Below are 22,757 nucleotides of genomic sequence, written 5' to 3'. Positions count from 1 at the left end.
AAGCCATAATTGAAATCATCTTTAGTATTCCTTTAAATTAAGAAGCCTTAAGCGTGGTGTTTCCACAATTTTCTAGAAGCTTCCTGCTGTGATATGCACAGCATTATATAAATATTGACAGTTCCTTAATGCCTTAAAGTAGGACATGGCTTGCAAAAAAAATTGCAAAAAAAAATCAACATCTTGTAACTCGTACTATTTCTTTGTACACTTGCATGTGGTCCCACAGCTCTGTGCTGAAAATCAGGAAGTCACCTAAAAAAATTAATTTTCGACCACAGTGGTATGAAATATCACTAAATGCAAAAAACCTCATTTTTCGAACACCAGTATATCTGCAGTACTGCAACTGAGTGATGCCATTTTGAGCTCAGTGAAATTTCTTCGTATTCAAGATTGCACCTTGATCCAATTTTGTACCATGTTTTGTGTCTGCAGGTTCAGAATATATCACTGGAACTCAGCAGATTTCGCCACAGTGGCATTACTGATGTGCATGGAAATTATAATCCAAATCCATTAAGAAATAGGAAAACTTATCCTGAAAACCATGTCCTCCCTTAAGGTTTAAAAAATATTTTCATGCGGCATATTTTTATACTTGCACCATAGCCACTAACAAGTTGCACTGCATTGTACACTGATCCCTTTCAATCAAATGTTGCAAAAAAAAAAAAAATACATGACTTTCTACTAAAACACAGCAGGTACTTACTGCAAATGAGACACGCTGAACAAATTCACAAGACAAAGAAAAAAAAAAACTGCCAATAAAGTTCTGCCCACACCTTGCATACCAGTGCACACAGCACTGCCACCTACTTTCGTGAGCTTCAGTGCTTCATATCGTGCAAAAAATACCATATCCTGCACAAAAAGCAGCAAACATGTACCCACAAAGCAGTGACCTGCAGATCCTCTTGCATTTTCTACCAGTCATTGCAGTGGCCCACAGGTGAGCAAATGGTACTTACTGCATGAAGAAAAAATACTGGCACAAGAAAATGTCTTTCTGGCAAGAAAAGAGCAGAAACAGCAATCACATGGCGAATTAACTGGACAAACAGTGAGAAGACAAAACAGCACAAGGCTGTTTCTTATGAACATAGCTGCAGCTGGGCATGCTCACAGGGCCTGCACCTATGGTAGCATGCGCTTGGCCGTGAAAGCTTTTTTTACTGAAGCTCCTGCCTTTAACGAGAGGCCCTGTTCAGGAGTGTTTAGATCAACTTGGGAGGCCCAAGAGGCAAGTCCTTGGGCGGCGTGTCCTTTGACGGCAATGAGGACACGGGCACTGCCTCTGCAGCAACCTCTCGGTCGCGGTCCAGGCCAGGCCGGTAGCTTTCGCGCAGGGCATCCAGCCGCTCGGGGGTGGGGCCCCAGCGAGCATAGCCAGCATCATTTTGCAGGAAGATGATGTGTGTCCCATGTGTGGAGCGTACGCTTACTTCACTCCTGAAACACCATGCAATACCAATCTATGCACACATTCCTGTTGGCAAGCCACTCAAAAGGGGGAAGGACTGATGGAAACAGAAGGAAAAGGTAATGCTAGAGGGAAAAATCTATTGGGCAAAGATGGAAGCTGGAACTGCCCTTTGTAACAAGAAAGCACATACAGTGAACCGTCATCAAGCCATAAAAAAAGCTAGGCTAGAAAAATTTGAGACAGACTGTCCCAGAAAAACTAAGGTACCAAGATTTAAGACTTAAGCCCTCCATCTCTTTTTATTTTGCAATGATAACTTCATTATGCAAGCCGGACACTTCATTATAAAAAAAGTAGTTTGTGCTGAGGCATGCGAGCACAAGAAACACGGCTGCCAAAGATGAGCGCGTGATCATGTTGTTAATGCTACAGCGGCAGTGGCCCTCATCACCTCTGCCATAATTCAGATGGCGCCAACCCCTACAAGGTATGGGTGGGAGAAGCTTTCTTTCTCCTTCCCGCATGTCCCCCCTCTTGGTCTGTATTGGACAATGTCCTTGCCTCACCAGCAGATGGTGCCGTAATTGCATGAAGCACAGAGTTGTCCACAGTGCCAAGAAGTGCAGACTTTCTTGATGGTTTGCGGCAACATCTGCGGGCTACCGAAACTGCTGGCCGGTCTTTCTTTTTGAGTTTTCCTTAGACCAGATTTCAGGTTATCTGAATTTCGCCACGAAAATCTTTTGAGATAAGTGGCAAATAACACACAGCACCTATTGAAATTTTGTGTGACATGAATCTTCCAAAATAACTGATACTTTTAGATATTGCACTACACAAGCTAGCTTGCACGAAAGGCTGAGTGAGACTTCAAGGGCCACACAAAGATATTTTTGATTGTCAAAAAGAAAAATATATGAAGACCACGAAATATTTCTCTCAACAATAATTATGTGCATTTTATTGATCCTGCTTTAGTTACTGGCACAAATTTTGAAAACTTTGGCAGTTGGAGCTTGTAACCAAGTGCTAGTCATATTTTGATAGATCTCGAATGCATGAGTAAAAATATCAATGGGCATTATGAAAAAGGTAAAGCAAATAGATCTGTTGAAAAAATGACAGCAGTATGAAAAACAGGACAATGGACGGGGACAAGGATGAGCACAGAACTTCCTACATTTATTGTGAATGTTTCATAAATTTATGTGCTGTCCGAGCCAAGGTTATCATCTATGCATGTGCAAATAGCCCAGCTCTCTGCCTGAGAGGGCAATGGAAGGCGTGCTGACACGTAAAGCAAACAACCTGTCGCACGGGGAATTGTGAAATCAGAATGCATTTCTAGTCCTGAAGAGGGCTGCATGCACGCAGGTGCGTGCAAGGCAGGCTTGAGAAGGTTGGCATGGCTGCGTTGCCATGTACAGCTAAGAAAGGTGTGAGTGGCGAGGGGATGAATTGGGTGCCGTTTACCCGGCTTGCTCGCACTGGCACTACTTTCCCGGATGAACAGTTGTGAGCGTAAGCTTCTGGTAACCTCCGGCATGCGCTGGAATCCAGAATTACTGAACCGTTTGCTATTCGGTTTGCCGCTAGTCAGCCGGACCACATGCGAAGGCGCCACTTTATCGCCTTTATCTCCATTTGCCTCCGACTACCGCCTTCATGACTTTATCATTCCGCATTTATTGCTTTCAGCTCTGCACGTGCCTTCATGCCATCTCACGGGGACCTACACAATGTGGGGCGGGGTGGGAGGGGACATGCGTCTTATATCTGGAGTCAACTTTTTTTGGCCGGCAGGGGGTAAGAGTAGGAGTGTCGATGTATAGATGGCAATATACAGTATATATTGCATGTTATGACCTTTGCAGAGTTTTTTAGGGCATCTTCGCAATATCGCCATGCATTTGCGCACCCCCCTTTTCAAGCCTTAATCTAAAGGGAAAAAAATGTGCACAAATTATGCACGTAAATACTGTATGTGCCAATACGCCCAATTCACAGCATTTTTATCAAATAAACCAGTATTATGTCGTAACAAACAAAAACTGGTCGTGACAAAGCATGAATTTCAAACTGCAACATGTGAATGTTTTTTTTTCTAGAATACAACCAAGACATTTTTATTTTGCAATTTTTATTCAAAGTTATCAAATTTCAACAGGACTTCCATTCATTGAGCAATGTATGCTAGTCTTTACTAATTTTTAAGTGGAGAGAAGGGCCTGGTGCACTGCAAAGGTATGCAGTGTACATTACTTATCCCGAGACGACAGGTGTGAGAAACCTGTTCCTGACAAAGAGTTCGTCAAAAAGCATGAGAGCATGCCTAACGTTAGACAATGAGCAGACTTTGGTAATACCTAGGAACTCGCAAGGTAAAATATAATAAGAGACAAACAGCTTGCTTTCCCTTAGCAGTATGGAAATGGACAAACAGCTTGCTTTCCCTTAGCAGCAGCATGCAAATGATGCCATGGTAGTCTTGCCAACTCACTGGCAAGGTGCAGAGAGATGCAAGTAGCAACTTCACTGAAGGAAGTAATTCATCTGCTCAATACATATTTACTATTTTGTCTCAACTATTCTTGTAATCTGAGTGTCTCGCCAATGAAGATAACTTCCAGCTTACTGGACTAGATTTCAGCATGGAGGCACCTTTGTTTATGGCCTTTTCATGCAACATTTCATCATATCCAGGTTCTTAAAGATGGGTATCTCTGAAGCTATAGTACAGTGACACCTCGCTAATGCGTACCTCGCGTGACCATGGAATAACTACCATATTTACGCGCATAATTTGCACTCTTGCGTAATTTGCGCACCCTTAACTTATTACCCGGGTTTACAAAAAATTTCTTTACTCGCATATTTTACGCACCGTGCTGCGCTAGACCCACATCATGCACGCGGGCTCTACAATATGGCTCTACCCAGTAGCATTCGGCTATTCCGCGTGTTTGTTCGGAAGGCTTTTTTAATCTTTTGTGCACTGGGCGTTCATGGTGGCGTCGGGGGCTGCTGTTACATCGTGACGGCACCAGTGCATCGCCACTTGGAACAGCCAGCAGCACTTCCGGGGAGGATCGGCAGCTGATAGAAGAGCCAACACCGCTGTTTGTTTGGCTGATGCATGTGGCTCGACTGCCGGCTACGCTTTTCTTGGTGGCTCTGACGGCTTGTGTTTGGTTGTTCGGCCGTGTCTTGCGATGGGAAATCACAACTATACGCCAAGTTTCAAACTGCTTGTTAGCACGTTATCATGGCGCGGAGCGGCCAGCGAAGCCAGCGAGAATAACCGCGTGTGCACAAGTTGGCCCATAGACGACAATCGTGCCGCCAAACTTGTGCGCATGTGGCTATTCTCGCTGGCTTTGTCACTCTGTGCCGTGGTAAGGCGCTAACAAGCAGTTTGGTCGACGCTCGCGCGGTACTATTAAAGGGACTATGCAAAGCATAAAAGTCACTTGTAAATGTTTTCAATGCTTAGAAATGATGCTAAGAAGCATTCACACAAAGTATGAGTCTTCGGAATGAGCCGGCAATTTATTATGAACTTTAAAAAACGTGTTTTTCAAAATTCGGCAAGCCGATTGGTGTACTCGTAGTGACCGATCTTGGAACTAAAATCGTGGAACAAAGACGTCACTGTACCATGACATCACCAGGCCACCACACGCTCTCATTCGCTGAAGCCACGACGTCACGGGCACACTTCCGGCGGCCGTGAAAAATGTCTGCTCGTGCCGCCGCGCGACCCTCTCGGGCAAGCGAGCCAGGGCATTGCCTTCGCGCATATGGTTTCAATTTTCCTCTGCCGCCTCCTTCTGTCGGGAGTTCCGGAGCCACTCTCACGGCTCTTCGTGCGCACGCATATGGCTCGATGCCCATCGCGGCGTAAAAGCGAGCAGTCGCACCTCGAGGTCCAGGTTTATTACTGCTAATTACCACAGATGACAAGCAAAGAAACCCGACACGCGCCGCTATCTAGGAAGAAGAAGAGACCGGAGAGGAGAGATGCCGCCACGCCGCGCTGCGCGAAGGGCTGCTGGGGGGCTAGGAGCGACAACCGGAAGTTGCAAAGCGAACGTCATCTGATGACGTATTCAAAGGCGAGGCCCAGTCCCAGATCTGTTTTCTTAATTTTTTTCTGGTGCTCCTCGTGTACGAGTCGAGGAGAGAGGAGGAGCGTAATTTTTAATCGTCTATATCTTCGCTGTTAATGATGCTAGCTCAAGAATTCTTGCACTGGAGTGACGAGTGATCGAATGCCTATCTCCTCGTCTGCTTTACGTAACCTCAATTAATTTATTGCATAGTCCCTTTAAAGAATTGGCCGGGTGTACATTTTGTGTGTGGTGTGATAATTGATTTGCGGTTGCTTTCCCGGACGAAGTTACGAAAGCAAACTTACGGAATCCGGAACTACCAAACAATTGCTGGGCCGCAATCGATGACGCTGTTTTAGTGTCTTATTGAGCTTCGTGCATGCACCTTCATGCCATCCGCAAAGGGAGAGGGGGGGGGGGGGGTGGGGGGGGGGGGGGGGGTGCGGGTCCAGGTGCTGACGCATATGCATCAACATACACTATACCTACATTGCGGGTTATGACCTTTGTGGAGTTTTTTTAAAGTCGCGCTCGTGAAACCCCCACTTAATTTGTGCATCCCCTTCTTAGAGCCCTAATTTCCGAATAAAAAGTGCGCAAATTATACGCGTAAATATGATACAAGCATCGCGCCCCTACGTCCTGACCGAAAACATTTTAAATATGTCCACTGTAGTGAACCATGATACCCGAAGCATTGCTTAAAGGAAGGCACACGCAAAAGCTTTTACTTTGTCGGACCACAGAAATCAGTTATTTTATGCCTGACGTTAAGATGGGCTCGCAGCTACTAGCGTAGCCTTGAAGGCATTTAAACGAGGTTCGAACGGCTCTATTAGGCGTTTTGTTTTGGGCAACAGGTGAAGCATGTCTTGCCTCACGCAATTTCTCCTATTCATTCAGCTTCCTCGCTGATGTCACTTGCACTGGGTGACATTTTGCCAGTGATGGAGGCAACAATGTCACAATCGGACATGCACGAGACCTCTAAACTGCACTGCACAGGTCTCTAGACCTGCATAAGGTGACAGTTTCCACAGTGCCTTCCCATTAATAAGCTTTTGTAGCCAACACTCGAAGCAGCGTCCGCTTTGAGTGTTGCCAGTGGTGCCAACGTATCCCCGCTCTCTTTCCGGATGTGCCAGCAGCTGCAAGCGTACTTGTCGCGTACTATGCCGTGTTGCCGGCAAGTGCCTCTCGACGTGTCGCCATGATCTCCGCGTTCACCGGAGAAGTTTCTGCAATGCGCAGCGTAGTCCACGGCTGCTTTGCTTTAAGAGAGACCTATTCAGCCTCATACGTGATAACAGGTATGTGCTAACTGAGACATTTGCGATAAGCCACTAAGTCGTATGCTGGCACCAAATATATTAAGTTTAATGGAAGCTAAGCAGGGGATTTTATGTTACTACGTCCCAACTGAAACTGCCGCTTAAGTGAGTACGTCTTAACGAGGTTTTACTACATATGTCATCTTAAACAGACGACACATACAATGTCATCTGTATATTTTGGCAATATTAGGCAGTATTTTTCAATCTGAGTTCTCAGGCAGGTGCGGAAAGTTGTCAGGATCACAAAAATGAAATGACTTAAAATCCGATTTCTAGAGTGATGTTCGGTTCCAAAAACCTGCGTGTTTAACTGCAGTAACTGATCTGATCTAACGTGCATTTCTCTGAAAAAAGAAAAAAAATGAGGGTAAGCAAGTGTCAGATAAGTTGCCTTTATGTTTGCTTTATACATGCCACGCATAATTTTCAGTACTAGGTGGTCAATTCAAATCTGAAACAAACTTTTTTTCTTCAGCATTTTGCACTATCTGGAGGTGCTGATGTAATGACACCAAACTTCTGCTTCAGCTGAAGTTTCACTATTTCCACCTCTTTTTAGTTCGACACTAAAGCAAACATGACTGCGAGCACTTCTGCCGGTTCTGCTTACTGAATGAAAAGCAAAACTCCTGTCAAAGCTGCTAAAAAAGTCAATGACCAAAAGTTACCTTGGCATAATGTGTTGAAATCCATGCCTGTACTCATGGTCATATGCAGGAATCAGAAGCTGCTCTCTCTTATACCTGTAATGAGAAAGCATTGTCCTCACGTTATGTCAATCTTGCATGTAAGTGACTGTGGACGAAGTATAAGCTCTAATATTCAAAAAATTTACATTCCACTACTCACAGTGTCACCACTCGACATTCTTTTCATCATCACCAGCCTGACTACACCCACTGCAGGGCAAAGGCCTCTCCCATGTCTCTCCAATAACCCTGTCCGACATTCTTTAGCACAGTACAACTTGCAGCAATAAGAAACCTTCGCAAAGGCTAGTTGGTTCACAAAGGCTAAATGGTACAGCATAAAATGCACAACCATACAAAATGTTGATCGGAAAAGCAAAACTCTCATCACCTCTCTTTTCCCTTCTCCTTTCATAGAATGTCTCGGCACACTCCACTTGAAGCCACATAAGATGTGTATTTGAAAAAATTACGAAGCACAAGCATTGGCATCACGTCATGCGGGGAAAGATAATCGCTCACTACGTTACACATGCTAGAATACATAATGCTTGCAGCTGTGACCCCAAACTTCAAAGTACATTTTACGACATTCTGCTTTTGTTTCATCAGACGGCTATTCATCGTGCCACAAAGTGCTTTAAGATATAAAGATGTTAAGAGTCAAATTATTATTTTCTTCACCATGGCAATACAAGATGAAATAGTGCCTGCATAGGAAGATGCTATGACAAAATTTTTGAATGAGTACATATTGCATATTTGCTAAGCTTGTCACATGCAGTAGAAAATAATTTTCAGCGAAAATATTGCTCCTCCACTGTCGCCACAGCAGCACATTTTTACAATACAAGTTCTCTTCCCGGCTGTGAACTCTAGGTTTAAGGCGCCAGATATATAGTAACCATAGTAACATATGAGTTGGCCTCAAAACACATTAATGCACCCTTTCATCACGAAATAAATTATCATTGAAGGCAGCTTTGTTCTAGTGGCAATCTCTATGAACAACTTTTAGCAAAACCCTGAGCACCCACTGGCCATGATATGCACTGCTGCCTGGTGTGGTTCAGCTAGAATTGCATGCAGTGAGACCCACTATGCTATTCGCGAACAGTCTGTGAAGGAATCTCTGCCACCTTTAGTGCAGGTTGCACTAATGCTTTCATGCTCAACGCAACTTGTGCAGTTTCTTTATGCTTGAGATTTCACATTTTGTCTTACTGCTACCTGTTTGAGTTCGGTACATAGTGAGCAGCAGGTCTTGCCGCTCAAAGGGCTCCAGTGATCAGGACAATTTCTTAAACAACCCAAAGTTCGAATGTCGCACCCAAATGTTACATCTCCTGAATCAAATGAAAATGCAAACTACTTATACATAAAACATCGAAAATAGGCTGAATAGCAAACACATGCCTTGTACTTCATAATGCAAAAATATGCAAGCAACACTAACAATAAAGCTTGCACTGTTCAAATCAACACGAAATGCTCTTAGCCGACAACTTGTTGCACAGCTCACAAACTGATGCTTTCAGGCAGGCAGATACCGAGCATGGAGACCAGTTGTCAAAGGCATGTATTTCCTGGTGAAACTAAATTGAAAGGCATGATTTCACTTGTTTATAGAGCGGCCTTGGCCAATGTGCAGTTGTGTGTAGTTTCAGCCATCCAGAACTACAACTGCCCAATACAAACTGAAAATGTTAGCATAACAGCTTACCAGAAGCTCTTCACTGTAGCAATAAAATTGCTCCACGCAACAGAAAGGAAGAGTGTTACACTGAACAAGCTAATCTACCCATCAGCTACACATCAGGAGTTGGCTATTCAGGTGAGCTGGTTTGTCATGATGAAACTTGTAGCGCGCGAGAGACGGACAGATACGAAGTAGACAACACGTGCACTAACTTTCAACTACAGTCAAGCCCACTTATGGTCCCACGGATTGCGTTTGTTGTATCCACAGTTCGTAGTTTACCGCCAGAAATGTGAAGTTCAAAGAAACTAGTGTTTATTTGTAACAAAAGTTCGTTATGTGCATCTGCTTCTTCAAAGGAGACCATATCACGGTGGTTTCCAAGCCCTCAAGAGCGGTGGTACTTTGTTTCTCGCTGAGGCCCTAAGTGTCAAGAGTTAAGCTGCTTTAAGAGCAGGATATAACTAACCGCTGTTAAAGCGTTCACAGCAACTGGTGGCATGTCAGCCTCCATGTCACTGTCATCAGATTCTCCGTAGTCGGGCAGCCCTCATACTTCGTGTAGAACAGCTTTGTCAGTGTATGACTTTACTTCGCCTGCGTCATGACCCGCACCAACGAAGTCATCTCAGGTGAAATCATGTCTGGCCATTTCTGCATCAACCACATGTTTATACAAATCCACAGGCATCTAATCAAGCGAATTTTCAACAGTGTTCTCAGTCGTTAATGGTCCATAAAGCATGCTTTATGGAGCAGTTCCTGATGCACTCCGCAGTCATTCCCATCCACATGACATTAATCAATTCCACAGCAACGAATAAAGATATCTGAACCGGAACATCGACACCTGGAGTGTGAATTGTTATCAGCGTGAACTAGATGATGCACCAATGATAGGACATCTTGAGTGTATGAGTAACACCCATGTCCGGTGGCTGGGTCCTGCATTTGGCATTTGGTGGCAAGAAAAATGGAACTACAGACATAGAAGGCAACACATGGTGCACTTCAAAGTTATCAGGCATGCGTTGGAGCCCATACTTCATCCACTATTGCATAGTAGCTCAACAAGCCACTCGGCGAATAAATCATGCGCAATACCTATCGCACCATTGAAACTCATGCCTGGTTGCACACTCGTTGCATAAAAACAAAAAGTCACGTGTTATCCGGGCCTTTGCGTTTGGCCTGTAGCGTACAAAAACATAGCTCCCAAAGTATCGCACTACGCGATATTTGCCGATTGACAAAGGGCAGTCTCCTCCTTGTGCACAATTGGATGTTAACGCAATAACTTGCCGTGTCTTTCACCAGTGCAGGTGTCACTTTTGAAGGCATACGTTTTCGATGGCAGCATTTGGTAAAACTGCGCCATTTTGTTGGCAATGCCTCGCCATTTTTTTTAATTCAATTTCGGTCCCCACACTATTTCCAGAGTAGGTTGTCACAAGTGCCCGCAGACGCTCCTCCATCTCCGTGCGAATTCTTGGACAGTGGGGCCGAGTTTACGGCACGTCCTTGTTCTTTCTAACCGAGTTACACCACCATGGTTGTTCGCTGTATTCAAGACACAGTCCCATTGCCCTAATGCATACTTTGACGGTAGCACCACACTCGCTTGTAACAAGCGAGCATTCCTGCGGCCATTACAAGTGGGCTCAAAGGCAGTTTTATTCACTGCAAGTACTTACTTTTACATACTGTGGGAGTAGGCACTTGCAATGAATAAAAATCAGTTGCAAGTTAGCGCAAATGTTGTCTACTTCATATCTGTCTGTATTTAAGCGCTAAATGTTTTGCTGCTTTTTTTTCCATTAAGAACATACTATAGTACATACGAAGGCCCCTCAAAACATTCATTAGTGTGGGCATTTAAAAAAAAAACAATATCGCCAAAACAGTATTAAGAGACAAAATGGAATGAATTCAAAGAATTTCAACAAACATTATTTCAAGTGTAAACTTTGTGGGGATACACACGAATCCCCTGTCCCATGGTATCGGCCACGCGTAACTATCATGCGATGTTATGTGCGCGCTGTTCGGGAGGTTTGCGAGGGAGGGCACTCACGCCGCCCCCGCTTCCTTTCGCGTCCCCGCAGCTACGCCGCCGCGGAGACTTTCCCTCTGTCCCCTCTTAGCATGGAGAGACCTCCTCTCCACAGTCCTGGAGAAGGCGCGGTTGCGCGGTTCTCCCGGGGCCCGCTGGTCTTCTGGCAGGAGCTGTGCACACGTACGGACGCAGATCTGCCACGGAGACCGCTGCCGTTATCGCCCGGCCACCACGTGTGAACTGACCGCCGCAGGCCGTGAGCAGAACCTTCCTCCCCCACCATTTTGTGTGTTCCACCCTTTTGGTGCATTTCACCCCCGTACGCGAGCGGAACACTCCCTCGTTGCGGCGGTTGCTTTGTTGCTTGCTGCTGCTTGTATTGCTCAGGAGCAATAAACGCTCATCAGAGTAGAATGCTCGTGTTTGTCCCCTCTGGCCCGAACCCGCCGTAGTTGCGACTTACCGCACCGGAGGTTGGGAGTCACAGCTAGCTCCGACTTCTAGGGCTGGCACGCTGGTGCAAGAGAGCGACTACTGCTTTTAGCCCATTGAGCGTTATTACAAGAATAACCTCCATATTCTTGGCGCCCAATGTGGGGCCAGAGGTGTGACAAACCGAGCGTCTGTGTGACCGACTGCCGACACACAGGCTAGCCATGGCGGCCAGCGGGATTGACTTCCAGTCCCTGCTGTGGTTGTCCGATATGGCATCTCAGCAGCAACAGGTTGACACTGCAGTAACAACTACTGCTGGCATATTAGCAGAGGCTGATGCTAGCCCCTGCGATCTAATGTCGTTTGAGCCGAGCGGTGATTCACGCGACACACTGGCTCAGACAAGCAGCGATGCTAAGCACTTCTCGCCAAGCGTTATGCTGCCAGGTAGGGAGAGCACGGCACAACCTGCGCAGCCTTGCTCATCCCACGCGGCCCCTCAGCCAGAACTTCCTGTCCAGGCCAACCCCCAAGAGGCTGTGTTGCGCAACGCCTTGCGCATCATAGAGAGCCTCATGGGTATCGTGCAGAACAACCTGCAAACACCCGCTCCAGTGGCGAGACCGAGGCTACGGGTGGACCTTCTCAGTTACGGCGGCTATTATGATCTTTTCAGTGCCAACGAGTACCTGGATCGCATGCTGACCTACCAGCAGCCGACGGGGCTTAATGATGGCGAGGTTCTGGCGCGTGTCATGCCAGTTTCGCTGACTGACCAGGCTGCCCGCTGGTTCTGCCTCACTGACCACCGGTCACGCACAATGGAGGAGTTCTTGCCCGCAGATTACGACTGTCGTCTGCGGCGCAAGTTGGAGCTGCGTACTCAGCATCTGGACGAATCCTTGCTTGAGTACGTGAGGGCGATGGACGAACTTTATTGTATCGCAGAGCCCTCAGCTCCGAACAGCGAGAAGGTAGAGCGCATCACACTACAAGCTCACCCTACCTACAAGGCGTGCAGTTCAGGGACTTGGACAAACTCGCCTCGGCAGCCAAACGCATACAGGGGGACATACTCGACTCCCGCGCGCATCGGCCACCACCACCAGCGTCGCAGGCACTTGAGCCGCGATGCACCTGGAACAGAGGCACTTTTCGAATTCGTTCCCGGGGTGCCGAAACGGTTGCATTCAGTGACGGGCAACTGAGAAACGGTTGGGAATTGTCTGACCGAGCTCTCGGCCCGTACACGTATGCTATGCGGGCAGCACACGCTGCACGTAGCCAAGGTACGCAGAATCGGGGCCGACATGCCTACCCGAGGACGCTAGAGGAAAGGGCAACTGCGACAGTACGCCCGGCAGGGAAGAACAGTCAACCGGCGCGAGGCGACAACTGCCCCGCCCGGCAACGGCCGAACACCCTCTGCTACCGGTGCAACCAACGAGGGCACTATGCCCGGGAATGCAGACGGCCCGTGAACCGAGAGCACGCGCTTTCGGGAAACGAACAGAGCCGCAGGTGAGCAACGCTGCACAGCCGGCGGTGTCAACAGCGGTGCTCAGTGGGTCACACAAACTCCTAGCCCCGCTGGCTTGTCGTTTGGAACCACCCAGCGACACGCCAGTCCCGCTTATTAAGCTTACGGTTGCTCGACGTAAGTTCATGGCTTTGCTAGACACAGGAGCAAGCGCATTTCTGTTTGGCGACGAGGTATGTGAGCATCTCAACGGACTCCGACTGCGAGCGAGCAACCTCACTTTCCGATTAGCCAGCGGCACAGCGCACGCAAGCGGTGCTGCGCGGCTTGTGGTGCGGTGGGAGAAACGAGTGAGGCGCCAGCACTTCGCTCACCTCCCCGGCCTATCAGTTCCCATTATTCTTGGTAGAGACTTCCTCGCCAAGACAGGCATTGTTATTGACGTCTGCAACAGAGGATATAGGGAGCGAGCATGTGGCACCTTGAAACCTTTCGTTAAACCCGCAAAAGCACCAGAAGCACATTCGCTTTCCGATGCTACACGCGCAGACGTACGCAACGATTGCCCGCGAAAGCCCCTCGACCGCGCCGAGAGGAAAAGTGCGGAAGGGAACTCCTCCCCTCCCGTGCGACCCCCTGTCCCCCCTGCGCCGCGGCGGCATGCAGGCCTTCCCACCCACTGCTGGACAACTTAGGCGGTTTGTCGGGAAGGGGGGGGGGACAAAGCGCACTTGTCTCTGCTCCTCAACGAATACGACGCTGTATTCATGGAGCGGCCTGGCTGCACTAAGCTGGTTAGGCACAAAATTGAGACAGGCGACACCGTTCCGTGGAAGTGCAATCCTCGGCCAGTCAGCTTGGCTAAGAGGAAAGCGCTCGATAACGCTCTGGACGAACTTCTCGACACAGGCGTTGTGGAACATTCAAACAGCCTCTGGGGGTTTCCAGTGGTGCTGGTGCCCAAAAAGGATGGAACTACCCATCTTTGTGTGGACTATCAAAGCCTGAACGAGGTGACACGGAAGGACGCATACCCACTTCCGAGCAGTCCCTCTATCGTGTCTAATGTTGGTGGAGCGAGGTACTTCACTACGCTCGATGCCAGCAGAGGATATTTTCAGGTGGAGATGACTCCCAGTGACCGAGAGAAAACTGCTTTCACTTGTCGCAGGGGACTTTTCCAGTTTACCCGAATGCCTTTCGGCCTGGCCGAAGCGCCCGTGACGTACCAGAGTTTGATGGACCGTGTCCTAGGCGATGCAAGGTGGCACCACGCTCTTGCTTACCTGGATGACACTGTGGTGTATTCGGCAACCTTTGATGAGCACTTACGTCATCTCAGGGATGTACCGGAAAGGCTGAGGTCAGCGGGAATCACTCTGAACCCGAACAAGACCCAGATAGTGGCGACCCGAATAACACTGTTGCGGTTCACGCTAGACAAAGGACGCCTTTTGCCGTGCGAGGACAAGCTGCAGGTTATATTGCAGTCCCCTTCGCCGGCAGACATAGGCGGACTGAGACGCTTTCTGGGGATGGTAAACTTTTATAGCCAGTTTATCCCAAATTGCGCAGCTCTGCAAGCCCCCTTAACGGCATTGTTGAGGAAAGGTGTGAAGTGGCATTGGGGACCCGAGCAAGAGGCAGCACTACGCCATCTCACTTGCACGCTCGCGGAAACCATAGAGCTGAGGCTGCCTGACCTGAACAGAGAATTTGTGATCCACACGGACACTTGTGACCTGGGCTTAGGAGCAGTCCTGCTTCAAGAGCACGAAGGTAGCCCGAGACCGGTGGCATTCGCTAGCCGATCATTAACTCCCGCAGAGAGAAACTATTCCGTGACAGAAAAAGAATGTCTCGTGATTATCTTCGCTCTGCGGAAGTTCGACTATTACGTTGACGGAGGCGCCTTCGTGACTGAGACTGATCACATGGCACTCACATGACTGAGGCGCCTAGGCGAGCCGAGTGGACGCCTAGCGCGATGGGCGCTACTCCTCCAGCGTTACGACTTTACCGTGCCCTACAGGAGGGGTAAAAACAACGTGGTGGCAGACGCACTTTCGCGCGCGCCCGTTGATGGCGTGGGAAGTAACAACACTGCCCACTCCGCCACGCCCGACAGCCAGAGCAATGCAATTGCCGCGAAGCTCACCCATCGCCCCGAGGGAAGGAACTACCCACCTTCCCAGGACGAAAATGTGAACCACTTGGATTTCGTCAGTTCAGTGGTGAGCGTTTTCAGCAGAAAGGAGCTATTGGAGGCACAGTGAGAGGATCCATTTTGTCGAAAAGTGTTCGACGGGCTCAGGGAGCACATGGAGGCAACTGGTATTGCTGTCCGTGCGGGGCGCTCGAACACAGCTGGTAATGTTTTGAACACGATGGATTCCTATCTGCTCGACTCCGATGGCATCCTGCTGAGATATATCCCCTCCGAGAAGGATACACACGAGTCCTTCAAGGTGGTGATACCACGCACGATGAGAGGAGCACTTTTACGCTACTTTCACGATATGTGCATCGCTGGGCATGCGAGTGGCCCGAAGACTTACCTCAAGTTGTGACGCCTCGCTATCTGGCCTGGCATGAAGCGGGATACGATTCACTACGCCCGGTTGTGCGACGTGTGCCAAAGGGTCAAGCCGCGTGGTGGACACACACCCGGGCTTATGCAGCCGATCAATAGCCAGGGTCCTTGGCAAATTGCGGCTTGTGACGTCATGGGACCTTACCCCAGGACTCCAAGTGGAAACCATTTCCTGCTCGTTGTCACAGATCATTTCAGCAAATGGGTAGAACTGTTCCCACTTCCAAAGCTGACGGCACGCGTAATCATGGGGAAGCTGATCGAGGTGTTCACACAATTCGGCTACCCCGGGCAGTTGATAACAGACAATGCATCATACTTCACTGCCAAACTCTTCGTGGACTCCTGTGCGGCCCTTGGCATTAAGCACAGAAGAACAACCAAGTACCACTCCCAGGCGAATCCCACGGAACGTGTGAACCGCAACATCAAGCACATGCTCGTTGCATTTGCGTAGACGCACAGCGACTGGGACACCTGTCTCCACAAGATTGGGTTTGCTCTCAGGTCGACCGTGAACCGCTCGACTGGGTACACACCTGCCGCTCTCAACCTTGGCAGGGAGCTGACGAATCTGGTAGAACTTACTCTCCAGGTTTGCAGCAACACACTGATTGCTTTGTCGGCACGCGCCGACTACGCGACCGGGCTGCGCGCGAGGATGACGGAGGCTTTACACAAAGCCCGCCGGAATCTGAGCACCGCTCGGGCCCAGCAGAAGGCGCAGTATGATCGCTCTCACCGGGAAATTCACTACAAACCGGGTGACCTGGTGTTGAGGCGCAATCACGTTCTGAGAGACGCCAGTAAGAAATTCTCTGCTTCTCTAGCGCCGAAATGGACGGGTCCGTATGTAGTTCGGGAGAAACTCTCCTCTCTCGTCTACAGTCTGGCGGACTTGACGCTAAGACCGACCGGCGGACCGGTGTATGTCTGTGATCTCAAACCCTACTTTGACAGAGGGAACGAGTGGCCGGTGGAGAACACCCTGCCCCGCCAGCAGGCAGCCGCACCGAAAGGCAAGGCTCGACAACAGAGCCCACAGCCTCGTTACAACTTGCACCCACGGGAGAACTAACTTTGGCCAATGCGCAGGGAGTAATTTCTGCTGCTTAATATGGACGGAACACCCCTTCCATATTTCGCACTGTCGCTTCCAGAGCGAGCACACACTTTCTCTTCGGAAAAGACTGAGCGGGGTTAGATTAACTTAAACTAAAAAAAATGCAAAATGCGAAAACAACTAGAAAGAAAAGACAGCCTTGCAGTTGCAGGCCAGCCTTCGCAGAGAGCGCGGAGGAGAGCTGACGGACGCTGAGACGATCGTTGCTGCTTCGTAGATCCAAAGCCAGGCCGTTTGGAGGGCGGCCGTATTCCAGAACCAAGAGCCCGCTGTCACCATCGAGCAACCAGGCCGAAAACAAACAGCTTCCGGTCGGCCGCGGGACGAGCGAGTGGGAATTTGGGGAAGCCGGCGCCAGTGCCTTCCACAGCGAATGCTGCAGCAAAAAAGCCGCCTTGGAGTCCCCCGTTCCCCGCGGCAGAGGCTTCGCCCACGAAAGCAGCTTGGTACCCCGCTGGGCCCGCCTCGCAAGCTCTCGGCGGTCGCAGGAAAATGGGTCGACGCGCCTTAGCCGGCCCCGCCGAGAAGAAAGGAAGGCGAGCCAAGAGCGAACGGTGCAACCAGCTGAATGGAGGCCTGCTGTACGCTGTGCAACGGGACAACACGGTGCGTAATTGCCCCAACTCTGCCTGCCGGCCGCACGTCCCGGGAGGGCTGCCCTGGCCGAATGACCCTCTGAAGCGGGACGTGCGGTCACCGACCCCCTTCAGTACTTGGCTCCACGGTCGTCCATGGCGGTTGTCTGCACTGCTTTCCTCTCCTGGCGTCCACGGCCTTCGACGACGGCACCGGTGGCTGTGAGCTGAAACTTTTCTTAATTAGTTTTAAAGTTAAGCGGCGTTTCGCCGGCCCCACTCGGTACACCCCTCGGTGTACGTAGTCGCTTCTCGGCCGTAGGGCAGTTTTAAGGAGGGGGGGATGTGGGGATACACGCGAATCCCCTGTCCCATGGTAACGGCCGCGTGTAATTATCCTGTGATGTTATGCGCGCGCTGTTTGAGAAGTGTGCGAGGGAGGGCACTCACGCCGTCCCCGCTTCCTTTCGCGCCCCCGCAGCGACGCCGCCGCGGAGACTTTCCCTCTTTCTCCTCTTAGCACGGAGAGACATCCTCTCCACAGCCCGGGAGAAGGCGCGGTCGCGCGGTTCTCCCGGGGCCCGCTGATCTTCTGGCGGGAGTTGTGCACATGCACGGATGCCACGGAGACCGCTGCCATTATTGCCCGGCCACCGTGTGTGAACTGACCGCCGCGGACCATGAGCGAGGAGCCACGCGAGGTGAGCGGAACCTTCCTCCCCTACCATTTTGTGTGCGTCCCACCCTTTTTGTGCATTTCACCTCTGTACGCGAGCGGAACACTTTCCTCGTTGCGGTGGTTGCTTTGTTGCTTGCTGCTGCTTGTATTGCTCGGGAGCAATAAACGCTCATCAGAGTAGAATACTCGCGTTTGTCCCCTCTGGCCCGAACCCGCCGTGGTTGCGACTTACCGCACTGCAGGTTGGGGGTCACAGCTCTGACTGCTAGGGCTGGCACGCTGGTGCTAGAGAGTGACCACTGCTTCTAGCCCATTGAGCGTTATTACAAGAAGCACAGTAGGTAGGCACAAAAGCCTCAAAAGTGCTCCCTAGTAGCATACATTAAAACCTATGTTTCACATAACATGTGCCTCATGATTCATTCTTACCTGATGTTGCCAAATGGCAGGGTGAAGAAAAAGGACAACTGATTGAAAATTCAAACTTGAAAGAGTGTTGTGCTTCTTGCCAGCTCTGTTCATTTAAAATGCAAGCTGTTTACACTTGTATCTTTCCCAGTAATGACACACAATAGAGTAAGACCATGAAGAAATACAGTAGACTCTCACCAATACAAATCTCATGAGATTGCAAAAATTATTCATATCATCAAACAACTAACAAAATTCGTATTCTCTGTATGCAAATCTATTTACTGCTGACGGGATTTACCTATTTATGACTGCATGCCACCACTCAGTACTCATGACGCATACTGTACAACTGGCAATCAAAGCGTTGGTGATGCAAGAACAGTGCAGCCCACGAGTGTGATTGCGGCTCCTCTGCTTGTATCTATAGGGGCGTGAGAGACAACTCGGAACACCCAAATTTTTGCACATTTCTCAAAACTTACTTTGACCAAGAAAGTTTACTAATTCATATTACACCGAAATATATATATGAACTGTAAACATATCACCAAGATTCTACTATATGCAACCAGGAACAGACACAATTTTTGAAGCAGCACTGACGTTTCATAGTACCCTGCTTTAATAAAAAACTGTTCCACGCAACTCCGAGTTTCATACAAACTCAGAATTTGAGTAAATATTTGACCTTCATGGACTTACTTATATAAATAAATATTTTTTTTTACAGATGGCTTCCACAGAAGATCTATTAATGGCTACACTGAATTTCTTTCCCGATAATTTGAACACGTGGCATGAAAGAAAACCAAAATGTGCGATTAATTTGGTGCAAATAAGGAGCAAATAAGAAAGGTCACTGCCTGCTATACCCATCCCTCTGCTGGACCAAAGGTTTGTGTGTTGCGGTTTACAGAGAGGGAAGCTTACCGGCTGGCTTCCAGCTTGGTCAAAGCTACAGGGACAGGGTCTCTGAAGTCCGGAAAGAAGACTATGAATGATAATGATTCTTGGGATTCTGTCAGCAGCCTCTGCAAGGCAATATACAAAATGTTGACAGCTGTACAAAACATCCAAATGCTAGCTAAAGAAAGGAAAAAAAAAGAAAACACGAATAGAAATTCACCTACAATATGCACACAGCACAAGCACAGGTGGTAAAATAAGCCATATTTTACAGGCAACAAAGATGCGCATGACCCACATCCAGATATGTCAGCATGCCAGAAGCTAGAAGGAAAAGCATTGTGTGGTTCTTTGTCATGCTGTAACAAGTAAAAAAGGGACGGCCTAAGTTATGTCTCCACAGCTTCTTTTCCATTTTCATGATTGTGCCATGATAAAAGCAGAACGCACAATGCTTATCTTAAACTTTCTCGGTGGGGAAAACGAGAAGACCCATGCAGTTTCCCAAAGAAAATTTTTCACTTCAAGTGAGTGATTTCACCCACTAAACTAAAATCTGTCCATGATGATGTGCACTACAGGAAGCAAACATGTACTCAGCCATTCATTAAACTGAACAGAGTTTATAGTGTTTACGTTTCTCAACAAATGAAGCAATACATTTGGTGCTGTGAGCCTGCATCTGATCATTACTAAACTGAGCCGAAACATTCCTTGGAGGGTCTTCAAACCCTATCTACAATGAGTGAAAGCACCATAGGAACTGAACATGAAGAATCTGAAGCCAGAATATAGCCACTACAGCATCCTGTGCAGCTCAACTCTGAAAAACAAGTTTCCATTCCATAAGAGTACCACGCTGGTGCATCGGGCATGCAGACCACATCAATTGCCAAATAGTGCTGCCAAAAAACATGACACCAACTGCGTCAAAAGTAAGTAGAACACATTTACAGAATCTAACAGTGCTGACATCCAGGGTACTCAGAAGTGCCATAGCATGTTGGCACACAAATATGACACTGAAACAAACACGTGTACACAGGCACAGAATGCCTCACAAATGTGGCATTATTTATTTGTTCAAAGCACCGCTCAATTACCCCTGATGACTGAAATGTGAAGAACACTAACCCCCGAATTCAAAGATGTGCTCCGAATTGCCACATCCTCTCCAGTCCTGTCGTGCGGAGAAATCGGCTACTTCTCCCCTAGAAGGTCGGTTGGGATTCAAGAACATCCCTCGGTGTTCCCTCCTATGACGTGCTCGAGAAACCCCTCTCCACACCACTAGCCCCCACAAATGGTGAGCAGCAAAAAGTCATCTCGTTCTATGCAGCGCATGGGCCCAAGCTAGTGAATTGGACTCCTCAGAAGTAAGCCTTGCTTGCGGTTAGGAAGCAAGTTGGGAGCCATAACTATAACCACACATGAAAAGCCAAGCCCTTCCCTGGGACCAGCGATAAACAATGCCCTTCCTCAGAAAGCGGGGTTGCGTCTGGAGATACAGGGCAAGTCACTGTTGCATGTGGCACAGTTGCTATGCAATATGCGTTCCCTCACAAGCACACCACCGCCAGTAGAAGCTTCATCAATTGGGTAAAAAGCAAGCTCACGATTAGCCGTGAAATGTACTCTGCAACTCGGCACATGGTAGGCTGTGAAACGTTGCTCATACTTCCAGTGATGACTTGAAATGTGCCCACATAGTAGAAGCGCAGCACGATGAGTAGGTATAATGCCAGAGAGAGCGACTGACCATGATTATCCATGGTGAGCATCAGAGGCAAGGACGTTGAGAGCTTAGCCACGGTGATACTCTTAAAATGATAACTTGCGAGAAATTCCAAGTCGAATGAATTGAAGCCATCACTCAACCACTGCTTTGGCAAATAGTTCCCTGCACCTCCATTGTATGCATACTCATCAAAGGCATTGTCTATGTGCACAGTGAAGACTACACGGCTTGCAAATGATGCAGTTTACGTCATGTTTAGAGCAAAGCAGGCTGCTCAGGATCACTCGAGGTAGCGGCTGTGCTACCTTGAGATTCTCGAAATAATGTTTTTCCTCCACACGAGGAGTGATACGAGTGGAGGGTGGTTTCTGAAACACAAAACACGCCTCGAGGCCTGCTTGGATAGAAGTTCAAGTCGAGGTGTGTTTATGAATTCGGTGGTGAGAGAGAGAGCAGCATCAGGGGTGAACTATGGGAGGGGGCAGTCCCATTTTAACGATACATTTTTTGGACTTCTTTTCACCAAAACAGTAGTGTTCAGCATGGTTTTCCCATATAAAATTTCTTTCTGAACCGGGGGTGGGGGTGCTCCATGACAGCAAAGATCAGGAGAGGGAACTCGTGGGAAATGAGCACTTGTGACTGCCCCGCTTCAACACCTCCTCCCATCCTTCCTGCACCACAGGCGGCGTCATCTGAGCCGTGACAGACACTGCCACTGTTCCGTTGTCCCTGCCTGAACAGAAATTGCCAAGCCTATCCAAGCCAATCTGTCCGATTCAATTCATTTGAATCCAAGATGGTGCCTTCCACCGTGGCAAAGAGTTTGCTGATTGTGGCAGCAATGTTTACTCGTGCCCGTGTTAAGTCGGACTCGGAACCTTGCTGGTGTCTATTCTATGTGGCAGCATGAAGGCTCTCACTCGTCAGAAAATCCAGCGGCAGAATTAGCTGTGGTTCAACCTGGCTGAACCTAGTAAGACGAGCGAAAGCTCTGTTGAAGTAAGCACACGAAGGTAAGCACACGCCACATTTTTATATAGCGAATGCCGTGTCATGCGATTTCTGGCAGTTGTGAGAGCGCCATCGGCTCCGCATACGCGGCTGTGGCAAGGTGCAACGAGTCGCATGATTCGACAGTTGCGAGGCGTGGAAAGCCACGTGGCATGGCGTCAGAGCCAAGCCTCCGGTCCTCCCGGTTTGAAGGTCAAATTTCATAGCCACGTGACCTTCAGCTTTGTATGGGAGTAGAGCTTTCGCTCTAACAACAGGTGGCCCACCTATCAAGTCACGCGACCTTGTGACATACAACCCGGCCATCGTGGCAGACGACAGTTAAATTAATGACTGGTCGCAAAAGGTTGCTTGGGAACCGAAACCTGGGTCTCACAAGCCCCACCCGTACCTGTGTTTGAAACAACCACCACCCGGGGCAGTGGCGCATCGCTTAACAGCTGCACCACTGCACCAGAAGGGGCATGAGGACCACCAGCAA

At 48.8% G+C, this 22,757-nt stretch overlaps 1 protein-coding gene across 1 annotated transcript in view; it reads right to left on the bottom strand.

The window, feature by feature from the left end:
• Positions 1-1,085: 1,085 nt before the first annotated feature.
• Pcif1 (Phosphorylated CTD-interacting factor 1) overlaps positions 1,086-22,757 on the bottom strand; it is an 87,834-nt gene continuing 66,162 nt past the window's right edge. Inside the window, exons 14-16 of the mRNA XM_077646556.1 lie at positions 19,549-19,649; positions 7,544-7,618; positions 1,086-1,455 (exon numbers count right to left, since the gene is read on the bottom strand). Coding sequence (XP_077502682.1) covers positions 1,221-1,455; positions 7,544-7,618; positions 19,549-19,649 — 411 coding nt within the window. The 3' untranslated portion in view covers positions 1,086-1,220. The remainder of the gene's footprint in view (positions 1,456-7,543; positions 7,619-19,548; positions 19,650-22,757) is intronic.

This window comes from Amblyomma americanum, chromosome 1, assembly GCF_052857255.1.
Source record: "Amblyomma americanum isolate KBUSLIRL-KWMA chromosome 1, ASM5285725v1, whole genome shotgun sequence".
Lineage (NCBI taxonomy): Eukaryota > Metazoa > Arthropoda > Arachnida > Ixodida > Ixodidae > Amblyomma > Amblyomma americanum.
This window is presented reverse-complemented; position numbering and strand designations above follow the sequence as displayed.